General features: G+C 34.5%; 2 protein-coding genes across 2 annotated transcripts; one reads left to right on the top strand and one right to left on the bottom strand.

Moving 5' to 3' along the window:
- Positions 1-4,984: 4,984 nt before the first annotated feature.
- On the top strand, positions 4,985-7,586 carry LOC132189363 (peroxidase 16-like). The gene is made up of 4 exons (XM_059604077.1): positions 4,985-5,272; positions 5,383-5,580; positions 6,273-6,438; positions 6,991-7,586. The coding sequence occupies exons 1-4, from the start codon at positions 5,066-5,068 to the stop codon at positions 7,395-7,397; spliced, it is 978 nt and encodes a 325-aa protein (XP_059460060.1). The 5' UTR covers positions 4,985-5,065; the 3' UTR covers positions 7,398-7,586.
- Positions 7,587-8,278: 692 nt separating this feature from the next.
- Positions 8,279-16,370, bottom strand: LOC132190372 (plasma membrane ATPase 4). Its single transcript, XM_059605346.1, has 16 exons — positions 16,213-16,370; positions 14,336-14,455; positions 13,994-14,230; positions 13,121-13,882; positions 12,896-13,018; positions 12,709-12,813; positions 12,475-12,619; positions 12,214-12,378; positions 11,657-11,895; positions 11,523-11,555; positions 11,344-11,425; positions 11,072-11,232; positions 9,909-10,082; positions 9,003-9,185; positions 8,707-8,888; positions 8,279-8,592 (listed from the first exon to the last, which is right to left on the bottom strand). Exons 1-16 carry the CDS (start codon positions 16,267-16,269, stop codon positions 8,496-8,498), a joined length of 2,865 nt encoding a protein of 954 aa, XP_059461329.1. The 5' UTR covers positions 16,270-16,370; the 3' UTR covers positions 8,279-8,495.
- Between the last annotated feature and the right edge of the window lie 3,218 nt (positions 16,371-19,588).

Below are 19,588 nucleotides of genomic sequence, written 5' to 3'. Positions count from 1 at the left end.
CAGGCACGTGCACCATTACCTTTTCAGTAATAAAGACCCATTAGATTCAGTGATAAGAGGTTGTAAATACCTAATCTGCTGCCACTGTTTTGTTTGTGTTCCCAACAACTCGAATTATTGCAAATTGGCCTATTCTTCACCCGTGTCCATTTGACATTTTCTTCGTGATTACTTGTCTTCTTTTTTTCTTTTTTCTTTTCTCTTTTATATATATATATATATATATATATATATATATCCCACTTCTACTGTTCCACTAGCATATAAATTATACATAATTTAAACCATGTGTAGGGGATAAACTGATAAAAGCTTTTGTCGGTCCTTGATGAGGGGCTTTTCAGTTGCAAGGAGATGGGCCTATACGCATGCTATCGTACTTTGATTCCTTATGGTTGTTTAATGTGGAATAATGTTGAAAATTACATTTTTACCGTTCTAGCATTTCTTAATGTTGACACGTCAGTTTCAATTAGCTTTTGGACTTGTCTTTTTTTCTTTCTTTTTTTTACAAAAAAAAAGAGTAATGTTATATATCACATTACTATTTCTTCATTAGGTTGACATGACATTGTCAATCTTCCTTTAGATCAGCCATTGTTATAAGAAAAAAAAAATTCCAATAGTGAATTGGCAATGTCATGTTAGTATAGAAGGATAGTGATATGGTATATTACTCAATTTAAAGGGGAAACTTCAGTTTAGCCCTATGAACTTCCACGCAATTTGACAAACTTCTCTCAAACTTTTAAATCTCACTTTGAACTCCTGAACTTTTAATTGCTCTCAAAGTGGACTCCTCCGTCAGATTTTAAACGTTACATGATGTTTATACCCCTAACTTTTGTATAAAATTTCAATTTTACCTTTAAACCTTTTTTTTATTTAAAAAATGAAAATTATGGATATTTTGGTATTTCTTGATATTTTTAACAGCTACAATTAACGGAGGGGTTCACATTAAGAGCAATTGAAAGTTCAGAGGTTTAAATTAAGAGATTTGAAAGTTTAAGAGGAGTTTGTCAAATCGGGTAGAAGTTCAAGGGGTTATAGTGAAGTTTTCACCATTTTTTTTTTTAAAAAAAAAAAAAAAAAAAAAAAGTAATGCTACATATTGCACTTCCATTTCACATTTATCCCAATGGGTTGATATGGCATTATCCATTAGCTTTTCTTTTTTTTTCTAAGAAAAAAAAAAATCAAACGATTGTTGGGTATTACTTCGTCAACCTAGTAGGTGGGATGAGTGTGTAGTATTTAATATTACTAAAAATAATAATAATAATTCAAAAGTTGATTGGCGTTGTCACGCCAAGAAAATGGAATAGCGATAAGATAAAAAGTATAATTTTTAACATTACTTGGCTTGACTTGAGCTTGAGAATTAAAAACTTTAAACTTCTATGATGTTGCTTTGTTGTGGTTATACATCTATTGTTAACCCAACAGGACAATGTGAACAAGGTAAGAAGATGAAGCACGTCAAGAATGGTAATCAAGTGGAAATGGAGATAAGTGTGGCACGAGAATCATGTTAGATTTCTGAGGATAATTCCATCGTATACTTCTTCAAAACTACAGTGTGGTCCTTGGTAATTAACACAACCGTGACTGCACAGTAAAATAACCAAAACCCTAAAAGTGTAAAAGAAAAAGTCAAGATATGCTTTTCTCAAGTGTCACTTCCATGTTAACGTTTCCTTGCTCTTTTCTCTCTCATTATCCAAACTTAGGATACCATATATCTTACACATGTCTTTTGTTTTTTCTTATGAAAACAAGACATTTACAAATAACCCCCAACACATAAAAACATACAAACGTTTTTCTACCTTTACCTCACTTCAAAGCACTTTTTTTTCAAACAAACCCCAAAAAAATTCTTCAAAGCACTTTTTTTTTTTTCAAACAAACCCCAAAAAATTCTTCAAAGCACTTTTTTTTTTCAAACAAACCCCCCAAGAAACATTCCCCAAAACATACTACCAAACAAAGCTTTGTATTAATTCTATCAATGACTTGAAAATCTGGCATTCTAGATACTTTGGATACCATCAATCTTGAACGGAGTAAACAATAAAATTAACTTCTTCCTAATTATATTTACTGCAATTGAAGTCAAAAAAAAAAAAAAATGGAGAAAATGGGTCCCATGCAAAGAATTAACAATCAAATTAATATTCGTATGTTGAATGCCATGAAAGTTAAACCGCTTTTTTTGGTCTTCTCAAACTCCTTAATTAAAGGGGCGTGGTTCATGTAATATTGAATAGTTAGGTTTTAGGTGACTCAACAGTTGATAAATTGCAGTTCAAGTGTTTACACTTTACAGCAATTTATTTTCATATATAAACTTTTATGCATTGATTGCAATCAAGCCAAAATCAATGTAATCCAATTTTTTTAATAATTTTTAAAAGGTTACTTTTTCTTTTTTTTGGGGGGTCCATTTGGAATTTTGAATCAATGAGCTATATAGCGGGAGGTAGTCTTCTCTTTTTCTTTTGAGAGTATTATTATATATCACATTTTTTATTTTATAATATTGACGTGAGAATTATAATCAACCATTGAATTATTATTATTATTATTATTAACAATAATTGATCCAAATGATGGTTGAAACTGCTACATCATTATTGTGTGATAGTTGTAAAATAAAAATATGGTTTCTACCATTATTCTTTTTGTTAAACCTTAGCCTCTTGACATAGCAAGACTCAAATTTAAGTCTTTTGTTCAATAATAAGAGACTTTATTAGTCGCACAGTTGTAATGAACTAAACGTGTGGTCTTATTAGTAAAGCCCTCTTAACTGGTGCTTCCGGCATGAAGTTTCTCTACAACGACTCTAATTCAGTTGATTTCAATTCAATCTTCTCGTTGTGGCAACCAAGACCCTTAGCTGCCACCAGAAATGTGCCTACTAGCAACCAATCTTTTGATTTGCTACATGTTAGAACATTTTTCGATCTAATAGTTTTCGGTATGGTGTGAACAACACGTTCTTCGAGGCATTCTTCGCGTTCCCACGATCGCTGTAGAATGGCAAGAGCATCAAAAGTTCTGCCGGCATCTATGTCGGAGAAACTCTAACGCCTAAGTCAGTTCCTAAGAGAAAAGTATACTCAATGCATAATAATTCTTCCAGTCCTTTTATACCTAGTGTTAAGAAGGAGAGTCCAACTTGAATTAGGTTCTTATATAGAGAGAGATAAAAAAATAAAGGAGGATAGAGAGAGGCACCAAATGGCAAATAAAGAGAGGAAATCGCAAGTTGTTTTGGAAAGATCACCTTCCTGTGGATGCTTTATGAAGAGGAAACAATGAACCAATGAACCCATGTGCTTACAATAAATACAAGAGAGAATGATAATATAAATTAACCCAAGTGATGTGCCCACAAATGAAGTCGGCCATAAAAATAAAAGACTAAAATTTTTGCCCACATCTCCACACCTCTTTACAAATGTAGCAGTTGAAAAGTTAATTCCTTTCCTCTTGTCACCACATTGCATAAGACTTTATTTCATTTTCTAAGATGCCTCTTCCACATTTATTATTATAATACATTATCTGTACCAAAATGCAATAGTGATTAGCACCTAAAGAGCTTTGCAACATGCCCCCCTTTCCTGCATTGATTACAAAAAAAAAAATTATATGTTGTACTTACTATTCGACACAACAAATTTTAATTGATCGTTGTTTCGAGTTCCAACCGCATGTTGTGGATTTTAGTATACAACTAATTAAATGTTGTTGTGACCTCATAACTTAGTTATGATTTATCAGAGTTTTATGCTCTCTGATGTAAGGGCTTTATGCTCTTGATTTTTTTTTTTCAATAAATGAATATAAAATATTTCAAGAAATAAATAAATAAATGTTGTTGATTTTAGTACGCAACTAATTAAATCTTACTTACAATTGTTTATCCTACCATAATAGAGTAATGCAATATACTCATCTCCTATTTCACTCCCATACCATTATGATGTATTGCATTGTCCATCAACCCTTAAAACTTGAATATGAAAATTTGATTACTAATCTTACTTCTTAAAAGGCTAATAAAAGGAAGATTTTAAAACATTTAAAAATTTAAACTTTTGGATTAAATACTTTATTAGCACCTGGGTTTGCACATTTTTATTTTTTTCACCTATGGTTCAAATCCTACCATAAATGGTATTTGACTTATAAAAAAATATCAACTTAGTGCCTCCGTTAGGTTCTGTCACACTATCATCACATAGAACTGTCACGTACTTGTCCATAAAAAAAAAAACATATATATATATATATATATATATATATATATAGAGGTGGCTGGTTCAGCCACTCCGAATAGCTAAAATGGAGATGGCCGAGCCAAAATAAAAGTGGTTTCAGTCACCTCGGGTGACCAAACAAGGGGTGGCCACCCATGCTGACCGCATGGGTGGCTTCGGCTACCTTTTTGGAGAATAATATATTAACTAAAAAATTGATTAGTAATTTTATATCTTAAAAAAGCTAAAAGAAAGATTTTAAAATTAAAAAGACCTCAAAACGTTTTTGGCCTTACCTTCAATTTTGATCAAGCCACCTGTCATATTAGTCAGAACCTGTTTTCCCAGGCCCCATCAAAACTTTTACTGTTAAGTTTGGGTTGCACATGCTCATGTAATTAACTTGTGCACGACATGTGACTCGTGACATTTACAAAAAAATAAAAATAAAAAAGCCCATATAATTCTGTCGTAGTGGGTAAAGTTACAGTCATAGGTTTATGTCTTCTGTCTGTCAAAAGCCAATTAAACTGGTGATGAGATTTCTTCTGCTTTTCACCAATCAAGCTTCTTTGTTTTTTTGTTTTTTTTTGTGGGTTGGCTTTATCTGTTCTTGTCCTTCTGACTCCAAATTCCACACCTGTGATTCTTTTGAAACATGAAAGCAACCGCGCTGTGAAAATGTGATCTCATTCCCCCCCTTTTTTTGCTTATAAATAACACATTATTGCAATTACCAAACCCAATCACACCTTACAACCGACACTACAACAATCAGCACAAAAATCATCATGTGCACCACAAAATGCCTGCTTTTTCTTTCCTCCCTTATCCTCCTCCACTTCACTTCAACTTATGCTCTTCATCATAACTATTACCGCCACTCCTGCCCGAATGTTGAGTCCATCGTCCGCTCCGCCGTCAATAAGAAATTCCACCATACATTCGTGACGGCTCCGGCCACTCTCCGGCTCTTTTTCCACGACTGTTTCGTCCAGGTTTCGTTTTCTGGAAAATGTTTTCCTCCTTATTTTTTTGTTGGCTTTTTTTTTTTTTTTCATTCTTTTTAAGGCGGGTGGGGTGGGGTTTTGTTTTGTTAATGCGACAGGGCTGTGATGCTTCGGTCATGCTGGCTTCAGGAAACCGGGGATCGGAGAAGGATAGTTCGGATAATCTTTCACTCGCCGGCGATGGGTTTGACACGGTGATCAAAGCCAAAGCTGCCGTTGATAGTGTCCCCAGTTGCCGGAATAAGGTTTCGTGTGCTGATATCTTGGCCTTGGCCACCAGGGATGTGGTTGTTTTGGTAAATATTTGAAGCATCTCTCCTCACTCATAAATAAGGAAACATTATTTTTCAAGCAATTTCTTTCTATCCGCTCTATAAAAATTGTTGTGTGGATAACAAAAATACGATTTTTTTTATAAAAAATAAAAAATAAAAAATAAATTATTGAATTAAGAGAACTGCTCGGCTTTATTCTCCTAATCATTTTTAAACCATTGAATATGTAGGACCCACATATAAACCTACAAGAATTTGTAAAAATTTGATAAAAAAAAAAAAAAAAAAAGAGTAGAAAAATAAGGCACAGCATTTCTCTTTAATTAAGGCAAGTAAGTTTATAAATTTGGCTAGGTATAAAGGTAATTTCACTCATTTGTTGTCAAGTCCTAACGGGTGGCATTACAAACTTTTAAAAGTTTGATGTACTAAAAGTTCAAAAGAATTAAGTAAAACAAGTTTCCTAGGTATTCAAAGGACACATTACAATTTTATATACTGGTTCGAACAATTTACTCCGACTCAATTTCGAGAAAAATTCTATTAAAAAAAGGTTACTTTTTTTTTTTTTTTTTTTTATGAACAACTTTTTTGTTTGTTTATTTGGCAGTGATGGGTACAAGACTATTATTGATAACTTTAACCGACCATTATTGGTTTGAGGAAATTGACTAGTAAAGAGATTGTTTGAATAATTGAGTTGGTGAATGCAGGCAGGGGGACCATACTATGATGTGGAATTAGGAAGACTTGATGGGAGGTTCTCTTCCAAGGCTGGTGTCTTCCACCATCTCCCTTCTCCTGATTTTAATCTGGACCAGCTCTCTTCCTTGTTTGCCAAACATGGCCTATCTCTCACTGATTTAGTCGCACTATCAGGTACTCTATATTCCTTTACTCTCTGTGTGGACTAGGATACTTGTCAAATACTATATCCACCTACCCCTCAAAAAAATAAAAATTTATTACATGTCTCTTTTAAATCGACCGACAGTTCACATGACACTTATTACATTAAATTTTTTTGTCTTTTCACTTTTTTGAGACAAAAATGCCCATCAAATATAGAGAACGGACATTTTTCGGTTCAAATGAACCGATGAGGATTTGATTCCTAAAAACCATAACATGTACAGTTTTAAATAAAATTGCGGAAAGTATTTGCAAGTGGGTTTTTAAAAGTAGCATAAAAAATCTTCTTTTTCAAATCTCATAAAATGGGGTGTTTTTAAAAAGAGAACAATTTTAAAGGCTAAATTGTGGTTTTACTAAATGTTAACTACATTTTTAAAAATCGAATTTTCATATTGCTATATTTTTAAATAACGCGTTTTGAAATCACAAAACCAAATGGACCCTAATGCTACAAATCTATATAAAATTTTTTTTTTTCTTTCATGTAGTTTCCTAAAGAAAAATGAGTGATTGCAGGAGCACATTCTCTGGGGTTCGCACACTGCGGCCGATTCTCCAACCGGATCTACAACTTCAAAAGCAAGAACAAGATAGACCCGACACTTAACCCGGTATACGCAAAGGAGCTCCAACAAATGTGCCCGAAAAGGGTTGACCCGAGAATCGCCATTAACATGGACCCAGTAACACCTCGAGCATTTGACAACGTGTACTACAAGAATCTTCAGCAGGGGAAGGGTCTTTTCACCTCTGATCAATGTTTGTTTACCGACAAGAGATCGAGAAATATTGTCAACTTTTTTGCTTCCAGCAACTCAGGCTTCAGAAGGGCTTTTGTTGCTGCCATTACTAAGCTTGGGCGGGTCGGGGTTAAGACTGGAGGACAAGGTGAAATTAGGCGCGATTGTACCATGGTGAACTAGTATTTACCCCCAAAATAAATTATTTTAACTCAATGTGTACGTTTATTTGAATTTTAATTATAGCAGTTATATATTATCACTCCCGTCCCATATTGGGAAGATCAGTTGTTCATTGTTTAGTTACTACGTGAACCTGTGCTTTATAAATAATTATAAAAAAGTTTTAAATGGACTAGTCCTTTTGAGATATTCGTGCTTTTCCTTTCCTGAGTCGTTACAAGTTTAGGGTTTACTTTACCATTAAGGAATCATATCATGATGTAGATTAGATTTCATAGATTTAATAATATATGTTATCATATTATTTAAAATTTTTAAACAGCATGACACTTTGTATACCGTTAGATGCATCAAAACAAAATCTAAACCTAGAATTGTTACTTGAAAGCTTCCCAAAAGGCACAAGATTAGGGCATTTTTCAAAAGCAGAAGGGGGAATTTACAAAAAGACCCTCCAAATTTGATCTTGAAACATATAATAAGATAAGGGGTTGTTGGTATCCACCAAAAACAAAGGGATTGGTCAAGAATTTTTCTTTGTAATGTTGATTCAAAAGCTCTCTATAAGAGATGAATTGTTTCTAGCAAATAAAAGAGATTCCTATTGATGTAAGAAGAAAGAAATCAGTCTGCATGATTTCTTTGATCATTTCATGAATTACAACACTTGAAGCACGCATGAGAGAGAGACAGAGAGAAGTTAAGGTCTCTCTTTTCTTTCTTTGTCTTTTTTTTTTTTTTGAAGGCACTGATCTTGATCTATAATTTCATGGGAAGCCATCAGAACTACAGATTCATGTTCTGAAGTATGGTAATAATGCAATCCCCCAACAATCGACTGGAAGAAGATAAATTCTCAAGAAAAAAGGAAACACTAAAAAGGAAAGAAGGGACTCTGCAAATCATATTATTTGGCTTTAAAACAGAACAGTGTCCTTTCCTCTGCACTTGCGTAGATAACAAGCAATAGTAACTATTTGAATTTTACCAAAAGGATTTATCATTCTAAACTAGAGATGGGGATTGTAGTCTTTCTTCGTCATCATAGTTAGCTTTCTCTGGGAGAAGATGACACTTTTGAGTTCATATGGAAGACTCTCAAACAGTGTAATGCTGCTGAATTGTATCAATGTCGAGTCCTTTCAGCTTCACCACTGACTCAACGTGCCCCTTCAGTGTATTTAGCTCCCTTAGCCTGCAACCACAAATTCACACCATCTTTTATAAGAAACGGTTTTCGTTTGATTTACACAAGAATGCTTTTTCATGATAGCATATAGTATAATAACTAAAATTAATAGCAGCTTACCTTGCAACCTCGGCCCGTCGCTTGGCTTGCTCTGCAATCTCTGAAAGCTCCCTGTAACTAGTCTTCTCATGGAAAATGTTGGAGGATTCAGGAGGTTGAAGACCGTGTAGGGTCCTCTGTGCAGCTGCCCATTGTGCTTCTCTCTCTTCTTTCCCATAGTCTTTCTTAGTAGTAAAGGCAGTCTGTTGTTGTGGAGAAGCAGAAAAACAGTCAAATAAAAAACAAGAGACAGATCATTCTAGTAGTTAGCAACAATGCCAATCATATAATAAGAACATAATTGGACAAAACCATACCTTGTTCTCCAAAAGGTTATCCCAGGCCTTCCCACTCAGAATGTAGCGGATTGCAAATTTCAAGAGATCAAGTGGGACATATGTTACAAGACTGTAAAGCCAGATTACACCAGCCCAACCCCAGCCACATCCTTTTATCCGTGCAAAACCCCAATTTGCATAGACTGCTATGAAAGTTGCTACCTGTGTACCGTGTTGAAGAGAGAATTAACCATTTTGACTTACAAATCAATATAACAACTCTTCACATCTAACACATAAGAACACGAAAAGAATACCGAACGGTAACCTGCTAAAACCAATGGACTCACTCAACTATGTTCATCCATCCAAATATGATAATGTAACACGCAAACTGTGACATAGACATGGAAGGTGAATCCATTTACCGTGCTTTGTCACTTCTTCTAAATGACCAATTACATTGCCATGATATATAGATGAGCAACTCCATTTTTTTTTTTTTTTGGTTGATTTGGCACCGGGTATCCAGAGCTTCTCTCTAACTAAATCCGGGAGTGCACAGGAGCACCTCCATTTTATAGTAGTGCCTTATGAACACCAGAACAGATATGATATTATGACACCCTATTCATAAGACTGCAATGCTCTGACTTCATTAAAATGTTAAATTAACTCATTCATGAAAAATAAATGCTGAATTAACTCCATTTTAGATAGCCTAGGGAAGTCTCAATTTCAGGAAAAGGATGAAATCTTATAGAAGGTACATCTATGTAAACTATATGACACAACTATCATAGATATTCCAAAAACGATGAAAGTATTCCTCGCCACAACACACAGCCAGACACTCATTTCATCAGTTTTTAATGTTTGAGAAGGCAAGTTCCGCCTAGAACTAGAAAAGAGAGAATAAATGCCTCTCCTCAGATAAGAACTTACCAGCTGAGCAAGTACAAAAGCAGTCAGCAATAGAAATCCAGGTCGTTCAACAAAGGACCAGCTGCGAGACCTTGTGACGAAAATAAGTGCTTGGCTTATAATACTAACTTGCAGGTATAAAGCTGCCATCATTTCAGTATCTCTAAACCTCAGTGGCCTCACACCAAACTTGTCCTGCATTACAAAAAGTGGTAAATAGATAGTATCGGAAGAAATAGAACCAAAATAACTGGTAGAGCCTGGATTTTAATTTAATGGGGCAAGATCGGAAAAAAAAATAATAATATAACACTAATAGATCAAGTATTAATATAGTACAAAAAAAAACTAAATTAATTATCAAGTAAACATTTGAAGCATAGTAGAATGAAAACAAGATAAATTGATTAGTTTCCATTGAGTTCCTTAACCATCCTTATTTGCTTATAGAGTATTCAGATAACGATTTCATCATTTTAGACGGATTGATAAGTAGCATTATGATCAAATAATCAACAAGTGGATAAATTTAGTTCAAATATAATAATGTACAATGCTAATTGCAGCACTTTATAAATGATAATTAACAATTGATGACAATAAGTTTATTATCTCAGGCACCCAAAAAAAAAAAAAAAGTTAACCAACTGAATACAAGAATTTTAAGTGAGTACGTGGACTTCAAGAAAGCTATAAAAAATGATAAGCTGCTCCATAGAAAATAAATTGTTCAATAAATAAAGGCAAATGTAAACAAAGAAATTAATATTAAAGGTTCTACAAACTTCTTAAAATATTATTAATCCTTTTCAGAAAACTCGCTCTTTTTCTTTTAAGCCTCTTTATTAAACTGTTACATTCATTTTTAACCTTCATCTGTTGATGCTCTAAAAAATGCTAGAGGAAATAGAATTGACCACCAAAAAAAAAAGAATATAAATAATGACAAAGAAAAAAAAAAAGAACGAATGTACATTAGATAAAGAGAATTCTAGGGACACTTTGACATTGTTGAATTGTGGTAATGTTGAAATATGATAAATTCCCCAACGCTTTGCCATTTACCATGTTAGTAAAAAGGGGTAAAATAAGCAACAAAAAGGGAAGTGGGGCAATGTTGGGTTGTGGGTCACTGCCCAAACTAGTAAGTCAATTTATTTAAACGAGACAGGATATATAATTACCGAGAAAAAGTTAGTTTCTTTCATAGCCCAGAAGAAGATCACTGTCATTAGTGCCATGTAACCTCCAAGCACAACTCCAGTAGCAAAAATTTCTCTCAGTTTCCAGCTGTCTGGCTGTGGAGATGGCTTCACCCGGTCCTTTGATATCGTCATAATTGTGCCTAGAGGGATGGTAGTGGACAAAATCAGACTCATGGTATGATGGTAGTGCTAATTTAGTCATGCTAAACTGCATGAGAGACAGATTCAAAATGACTTAAAATATGTCTCACCGTCATTTAGGATGGCGATAATTAGAACCATGAATGGTGCAAAGTCAAACTTCCATATCAAAGCAATAAACATGAAGCCGAACTGCCAGATTGAGAATGGTTATCAAACATATTAGAATTTCAATGGAATTACTAAATTACATCATAACATCTCTACCTTAAACTAATAGGACACTTACCACTATACGAATAGTGATTGAAACTGCATAGATCTGCAAAAAGAAGGGTAAACAAGACAGGAGAGTACTTAGACTCCTCTTGAATATAACTGAACCTCAACATCTGCAATCAAAGAAGATGAAATGTAACTAACCGTATAATTCTTCATCCTTTGGAAAATAGCCCTGCTGGTTAGCACGGCACTTATAATGACACTCAAACCGGGTTCAGTGAGGACAATGTCTGAAGCACCTCTAGCAGCATCAGTAGCATCAGCAACAGCAATTCCAATATCTGCCTTCTTTAAAGCAGGGGCGTCATTGACACCATCCCCTGTCATTCCACAAATGTGCTTCTTCTCTTGCAGCTTCTTCACAATCTCATATTTGTGTTCTACCGGATTCAAAGGAGAGTTAGAATAAGGAAGCACGGTTATGACCGTGAAACTTAAGGATTACACTGTTGGAATTAATACGGCATTCAATACTCAAGCAAGAACATGGGTAAAAATTGGGAAAATTGGGAATTCGACATAGAAAAACGGTGCATGTATGAGAAGAAGGGAAAGACGAATCTTTATTGCAGCATTCACCAATGGACACGTATGAGAAGAATTATAGCTAGCTCACATGAGAAGAAGAAAAAGAAGAAGAAGCAGAAGAGGAACACAACAGGTGGGATAAAATAAGAAATATATATCCAGATATATACCTGGAAAAACTCCAGCAAATCCATCAGCCTTCTCAATCAACTCGTCTACCGGGAGGGCTGCAATGGAAGCATCCTTGTCTTGGCCAAGCAATGAAGAAGAGGGGTACATGTTTGTGCCCATTCCAAGCCTCCGACCAGTTTCCTTGGCAATGGCAAGCTGGTCCCCTGGCAATTGAGGGAAAAGAGTAAAAACCTTAAGCGATGAAAGAACAGTAAAAATAAATACAAGCATTAGGGGACTGGTGCTTGAATGAGATCTACCAGTAATCATCTTGACATTCACACCAAGGTTAAGGGCCCTTCTGATGGTTTCTGCACTGTCATGCCTGGGAGGATCAAACAAAGGCAACAAACCAACAAACTGCCACGGTGCCCCTGCACTCTCTTTTGTCTTCTCAGGTACTTCCTGAAGAAAAAAAAAATCATAAAGGAAACAATGAGATTAGGAATTGAACTAACTCGACATTAGATATACATAATGTTATGGTTGCAAACCTGTCTTCCAACAGCTAAAGATCGAAGTCCACGTTCTGCAAATTTATCAATCACTGAATGAGCCCTTTTCTTAACATCCTCCTTGCAGTTGCAAAGGGTTAATATCTGTTTAAAGAGATTAGAAACATGTGAATGATTATTTCGTAAATATTTGTATCATATGACAACATAGGATAAACCAGGTTACCTGCTCAGGAGCACCTTTACTAGCACGATGCCAATTTCCATTCTCATCAATGTAGGTCAGAGCAGTCCTCTTATCTACGGGGTTGAATGGAAGGAAATGAATCTCTCTTATACCAGCTCTTGCCTGCCCAATTAATAATACCATAAACATACAGCATGATTAATGTAAATCAATACAAAACACCAGGGAAGGGGGCTGGGGGCGGGAATGACTCCAAAACCTTACCTCCTTAGGATCTGCAAGCATCCCTACAATAGCAGCATCAATAGCATCTTGATTTTCAGTCCTAGAAGCCCTTGCTGCAAGAAGGATAACATACTCTTTCTCCACGCCCTTAGCAAACACTTCAACCAAGTTTCTGTCAACGGTCAACTTATTCAGAGTTAGAGTCCCTGTTTTGTCACTGCAGAGAACATCCATGCCTGCCATTTCTTCAATGGCAGTCATTCTCTTTGTGATGGCACCTTGCTGAGAAAGCCTGTGGGAACCAATAGCCATTGTGACAGACAAAACAGTTGGCATGGCAATAGGAATTCCTCCGATCAAGAGAACCAGTAGATTGTCAATTCCGTCCCTATACTTGCGATGTTGTATTGGGTACATGACTATAAGCTCAATGACGATTCCAACAGCAATCGAACAAATACAGAAATTACCGATTGCAGTGAGAACTTTCTGGAAGTGACCAACTTGATTGGTGCTGTCCACCAAATGGGCAGCTTTACCAAAAAAGGTGTGGACACCAGTGGCAATCACGACTGCTTCTATTTCACCCTGTTTACATGTTGAGCCAGAAAATACTTCATCTGAGGGGTTCTTGGTGACAGGAAGGGATTCTCCAGTAAGAGCAGATTGATCAATCTTTAACGGATCACCCTCAAGGAGACGAGCATCAGCAGGAACAATATCTCCCAATTTAATGCTGATAATGTCTCCAGGAACCAAAATTGCAGCATCTTGTTCAGTCCATCGACCATCTCTCAGAACCTGCATTTTGTCACCCCACAAGAAACTAATCAACCAAAAAGAAAAAAGAAAATAGAAGAGAATAGTAGCAAAACGAACTTAAGCATACAAAGTTTGTAATGTTTTTTTCACCTTAGTCTTGGGAGCAAGACCAGCCATAAGGGCTGCAGCTGCATTACCAGCATTATTTTCTTCAATGAAACTGATTGTGGAGTTTATCAGCAATAGGACAACGATACCAACAAAGTCCTGCCAATCCGGAGGCTTTCCACTGCCATTTGCCAAGGCTATAGCCATGATAGCAGCAGCTTCCATGACCCAAGACAATGGGTTCCACATAAAACCCAAAAACTTGAGAAGTTTGCTTTCCTGTTAGCAAAACATGATATCATTGCATGCCAACAGAAAAGAAAATAATATGGCAAAATAAAGAGGAGGAAACAATTGTCATCTACAAGAGGTCATGCAGTCGACCTTTTTCTCTTCTAGTTTGTTTGGTCCAAAAACTTGAAGCCTGTTGGCTCCTTCCTCGGCTGTTAGACCCTCCCTCGTACATTTCAGCTGCTCAAACACTTCCTCAACTGGAATTCGTTCCTGTTAACCCAAAAAAAAAAAAAGTCAACGTTTAATATTCTTCAAGACCCAAAATTATTTAGTCATCAGAATGAAATTTATAAAATGCAACTTGCCATATAAGCATCTGATGATAACAAATTTCATCTGATTCTATAGATAGATCACACAGAAATTTACCAACTGTTCATCCTAAGGTTTAGAGTTCACCAATGGTTCTCGAGTTACCCACCTTCAAAAATGTCCAAAATTCGTGATGACTAAAATTCCATACTCTTTGCTAAGATCATGGTGTTGCTCATGACCTTTTTGAAGATGGAAACGTTCTTTATTCCATATTCTTTTCTTGCCGGCCACCATGGCAACTATTTTCTCTCTTTTTTTCCCTTCTTTTGGACAATCCAGACAGATTTAGTGAGAGAAATCCTCCCACTCCCATTAACTAATAATATGGGCATAATAAGAGTGTTTTTAGCCATGCATACCAAAAGTGAACTAAATCGCATAAATGATATTTAAAAATATATAATTTTAAAGGATAAATTATTATTTTACTAACTACATTTTTAAAAATCCCATTTTAAAATTATTATTTTTAACAACTAAGTCACACAAACAAAACTTACTTTATTACACGAACCCAGGTAAGAAATCCAAACACCAGTTTCCAACTGGATATTTACTACAAATTATACATAATATAATTAAATTAAACAGATAATACGAACAATTTTCAGAGGCCTAATATAAGATACGTGGTCAACTTAGCAAAGTGCCCATGTGAACAAATCACATGTCAACAACCGATGGAATCGCAAGTCAACAAAATCGTCTCATCCCCTGACTCAACCCGTTTGAATTATGAAACCCATTTTAGCTTCGTAATACAAAAGACAAATCTTTTTCTTTTAATCGGTACCTCGGAATACTAAAACAATTAAATAAATCCCGAAAAAGAAGTTCACTCCTGAATCCTGATTAAAATAAATAAATCGTAAATATTAAAGGGAAAAAAAACAGTAAGGTTAAAAAGTACTACGGAAGTACTATCATATCCCCGAAACAAAACAGCAACAGAAGAGACAGATGACCAGGCGCGTACGATATAACAAAACGGCAACAACAGATACACTATTACCAGCTTTTAAATAAGGTTACCGATTTACAAGTACAGAAGAGGATTCGTTTTGCTTAGAATTACTTAATTGCCACAGAACAAATAATTGATAGATTTAACCAAAAAAAAAAAACTCCGCGTGTCGTACACGCGCTTGAGGTTGCGGGTGGTGAGAAAATGGAAAATTCTCAATTGGGGTGATCTCCTAGTCAGCCACGTTCTACGAGGTAAGCGTTAGCCTGCGTTGTCAAGCCGCGGATTCCATGTGATTGGTCGTAGATTTTCCTTTTTTCCTTATCCCAAAAGAAAGGGTTAGGCCTCCGAGACCACCCGAAGCGGAAATCTCCGAGATACATGAACAAATAATTAATTCATTTTCCACTTATTTCGGAATTAAAAAAACAAAAAAAACAAAAAACTCAAAATAATATATATATTAAGAAAATTCAGAACAAAAATATATATCATTCTTGATCAGAAACAACATATTCACAAAAACAAAAACAAAAAATGAAAGGAAATGAATCCCAAACAACATGCATGGATTGCTCCAGAGAGAAAATACAGCGCAGAACGCTTAGATTCCACAAAAAAAGTTTTTCTCGGAAGCCAAACAGATACAGCGAGAGAGATCATAGAGAAAAAGAGAGGGAGAGAGTACCAGATCAACAGACTCATTCTTGATCTCCTCGAGGCTGATTCCCTTATCGCCGCCCATGGTGGAAGAGCTAGCGAGAAGCTGCTCCAGGCGAAGAGAGAAGTCTAATCTTGATCAGAACTCAGAAGGGCGTTGTGAGAGATGGCCGTATTTATATAAGAAAGTCATAGTGGAAAACAATGACTAGGGCGAAAAATAATAAATAATAATAATAATAATAATATAAAAAGGGAAACGGAGAGAGAGAAATGCTGACTTGTCTCTACTATAATTGTCAAGGCCGCTATGAGTCCTCTCTCGCAACCCTTTTCATTTTATATACCACACTTTGCTCTCTACAATCGGATTTATTTTTAAACGATGCTCCCCGTGGGACCCCACCCCCCCAACAAGGCACTTTATGCTATGTTCGGATACTCCACGCGCTTCTCTGGCGCGCGTGGTCTTGTCGGTTGAGAGAGAGAGCCATCGGGATTTTTTCAACTTTGGGTACTACTTGTCTTCTTTTTCCTTTTCACTTTTCTTTTTTTTTTTTTTTTTTTTGCATCAATTTGTCTTCAACTTTTCTTCCTCTAATATGACAGGGAGTGCACCATCAAGGGCGTGTCACCGGTTGAAAAGTTAAATGTACCAACTTCTTTTTGGGAAAAGTACAAGTTCCCTTTAAACTAACATTTCGTTTTTAATTTACTCCTCTTTGTCTCCAAAAAAATAATAAATGCCCTTTAGAATAAGACAAAAATACCCCTACAATTTCAAAAAAAAAAAAAAAAACAAAATAGCAGTTGGTGGTGAGTCTATCACCACTTTTATTACTATGGAGGGAGTTTTTCTCAAAACTAGTTAGAGGAATTTTTTTCAACCTACTCTATAAAAATGACATATGTCTATATTTTTAATAACATATAAGATGCACATGAGTTTTTAATAAAATGTATTCCAACTTTGTCCCTATTATTAAAAAAAACATGTGTTTTTTACATATTCAATAGACACATGTCACTTTTGTAGAATAGGTTAAAGAAAATTTATCCAACCCAGTTTGAGAGATATTAATGCAATCTTTAGCTAGTGAGACATTGCATATTGGGTGGGATAAAATTTTCCTTCAAATTAGGTTAGAGGAATTTCCTCCAACCCATTCTATAAAATTGACATGGTTGAGAGGATAGTTTTTTGTTTTTTTTTTTAAGTTTTTTCATTCTTCCTTTTGCTTTCTGTTTTGAAAACAAAAACATTAACAAACAATCTAAAATACAAACTACTCGTAAAATATTCATAGTTACTTTCACTTTTATGTCACATCAATATACTTTTTTAAACAAAATATACTCTAAAAATATTAACAAACGGAGCCAATGTTTAATTATAAGTTTTCTTACGAACTGATATGAGAAAAAGTAATGCTAGATAGTACAATTGTTCAACAACATAAACATGATACTCCAAATGAACCATTAATTGGATCTTTCTTTTATTTAACAACGATTAATTTAAGGATTAATTAGGAGTGTCACGTCATAATTATTAGACAATTGTATAATAAAAATATAAAATCTAGTATTACTTTTAATGAAATGGTTAAGAAAAAAAAAAAGACTTTTCAATTTAACAAGTAATCAACATGTTTTAGTGCAAATGTTGAGCTCACTAGGCGAAGTAGGAGAATAAGAAATATGTAAAGGTGGATGGAGTTTACACGAAAGGGTGGAGGGGGTTTCTTTTTCGCTTTTAGAATTCTAAGAGGTTATTTTTAAAAGGAGTTAATTAAGCCTAGATACCATTTTTTTTTTTTTTTTCATTTTCATATGTCACCTCTAGGTGTTTTAAAAAATTACTTCATACAAATTGAATCTACCATTGTATTTCCTCATTGATATCTCTATTTGCTTGGGTGATTTAGGTTCAATTTGCTTCAAACTCTCGCAACCAAATAACTAATACAGTTGATTTTGTCAATCATTAAATAGACTTCTTATTGATTGAGAGGAATCGGTCCATTTCGGAAGCTAATCCCCTTAATTTGTCATCTGTCGATTTTCGAAATTGACTACCTACGTCTATCAATAAGGACTAAATACCAACCCAAGGGGTCATTACTCAAGCGTATTTATAGCAACAGTTGAAACGGAGATAAACCATTTCATGGTTAAGATTCGTTTTTAAACTATTCAAATGTCTACATGATGCCATGTCATTAAAAATTGAAACTGACATGGCACCATATACACCTTCTTAAATATGTGAAATGTAATATAGACAGTGAAATAATTCATCTTCATTTAATCAAGAATTCTACAAGTAGAAATAGTTTGTTTATGTGTATTGAAAAGTATAACCAACTTATAAAATATCCAAGCTTGAAGTTGCATTCTCAGCCATATATTCAACCCGAAATTCTTATAAACTTTTTAGCATCCTTTCATTTGAAATTGAGAGATTCGTATTCTGACTATTGATCCCTTCTAGAGAACCATTTTATTTTTATTGGTTTAAATCAAAATCATTTTTGTTTATGTTGAGCTCATATGTAGATTACCTCTTCTCTCATCATTTTGACCTCTCCCCTCCTCATTTCCTACGTTGTCGTGCCATCCACCTTGCTCCCTCCAATCACAACCTTAAAAAATAAATAAATAGAACAATTGGTGCAAGTCAAAAAATAATTTATTATTTTTTTTTAGGGTAAAGTCTATATATTCCACTCAAAAAACTACCACCCAATTGATAATGTTCCTCCCAAACTTTTAATTGCGACAATGTACCCCACCCCCCAAACTACCAAAACATTGTCAATATCCCCACCAAAGCTAGCAAAAAGATCAAAATGTCCCTATATATTTATCAATATGACAAAAATACCCCTAAAATTCAAAACAAAAATTTTTATTTTTATTTAAAAAATTATTTTATTTTTTAAACGATCTTTTTAAACCGAAATTTTTATTTAAAAAAAATCAATTTTTATTTTGTTAGATTTTTTTAAAAAATATGTTTTAAAAATGAAAATTTTATTTTTTTAAACGAAAATATTTTAATTTTTTTCTTAAAACGGAAATTTTTATTTAAAAATTTTAAAAGAAAACGTTTTTTTAAAAAACAAAAAAAAATGAAAAATTTTCAATTTTTATAAAAAAAAAAATCAAAAAAAAAATCAAAATTTTTAATTTTTTTTTTCTAATAAAAAGATTTTTTATTGGGTTAAATACCAAATACCCTCATGGGGTTTCATTTTTATCACAGAACCTCTCTGAGGTTTTGATAAAGGACCGACTTAGTCCATCCGTTTGTTGACCGTTAGATGACCTTTAGGACTGACACGTTGACCAATTAGATGTTAACACGTGGCACATATTTAATTTTTTTTAAATTAAAAAAA

This window comes from Corylus avellana, chromosome ca8 (assembly GCF_901000735.1).
Source record: "Corylus avellana chromosome ca8, CavTom2PMs-1.0".
In the NCBI taxonomy this organism is placed as follows: Eukaryota; Viridiplantae; Streptophyta; class Magnoliopsida; order Fagales; family Betulaceae; genus Corylus; species Corylus avellana.
This window is presented reverse-complemented; position numbering and strand designations above follow the sequence as displayed.

Bases quoted from the DNA above. Each gene is read 5' to 3' on its own strand.
- LOC132189363 (XM_059604077.1), top strand. From the start codon at position 5,066: ATGTGCACCACAAAATGCCTGCTTTTTCTTTCCTCCCTTATCCTCCTC. The intron at 5,273-5,382 runs GTTTCGTTTTCT...TTAATGCGACAG, and splicing joins TCCACGACTGTTTCGTCCAG to GGCTGTGATGCTTCGGTCAT. The intron at 5,581-6,272 runs GTAAATATTTGA...TGGTGAATGCAG, and splicing joins CCAGGGATGTGGTTGTTTTG to GCAGGGGGACCATACTATGA.
- LOC132190372 (XM_059605346.1), bottom strand. From the start codon at position 16,269: ATGGGCGGCGATAAGGGAATCAGCCTCGAGGAGATCAAGAATGAGTCT. The intron at 14,231-14,335 runs GTCGACTGCATG...TTTTGCTAACAG, and splicing joins ACAAACTAGAAGAGAAAAAG to GAAAGCAAACTTCTCAAGTT. The intron at 13,019-13,120 runs GTAAGGTTTTGG...TTAATTGGGCAG, and splicing joins TGCTTGCAGATCCTAAGGAG to GCAAGAGCTGGTATAAGAGA.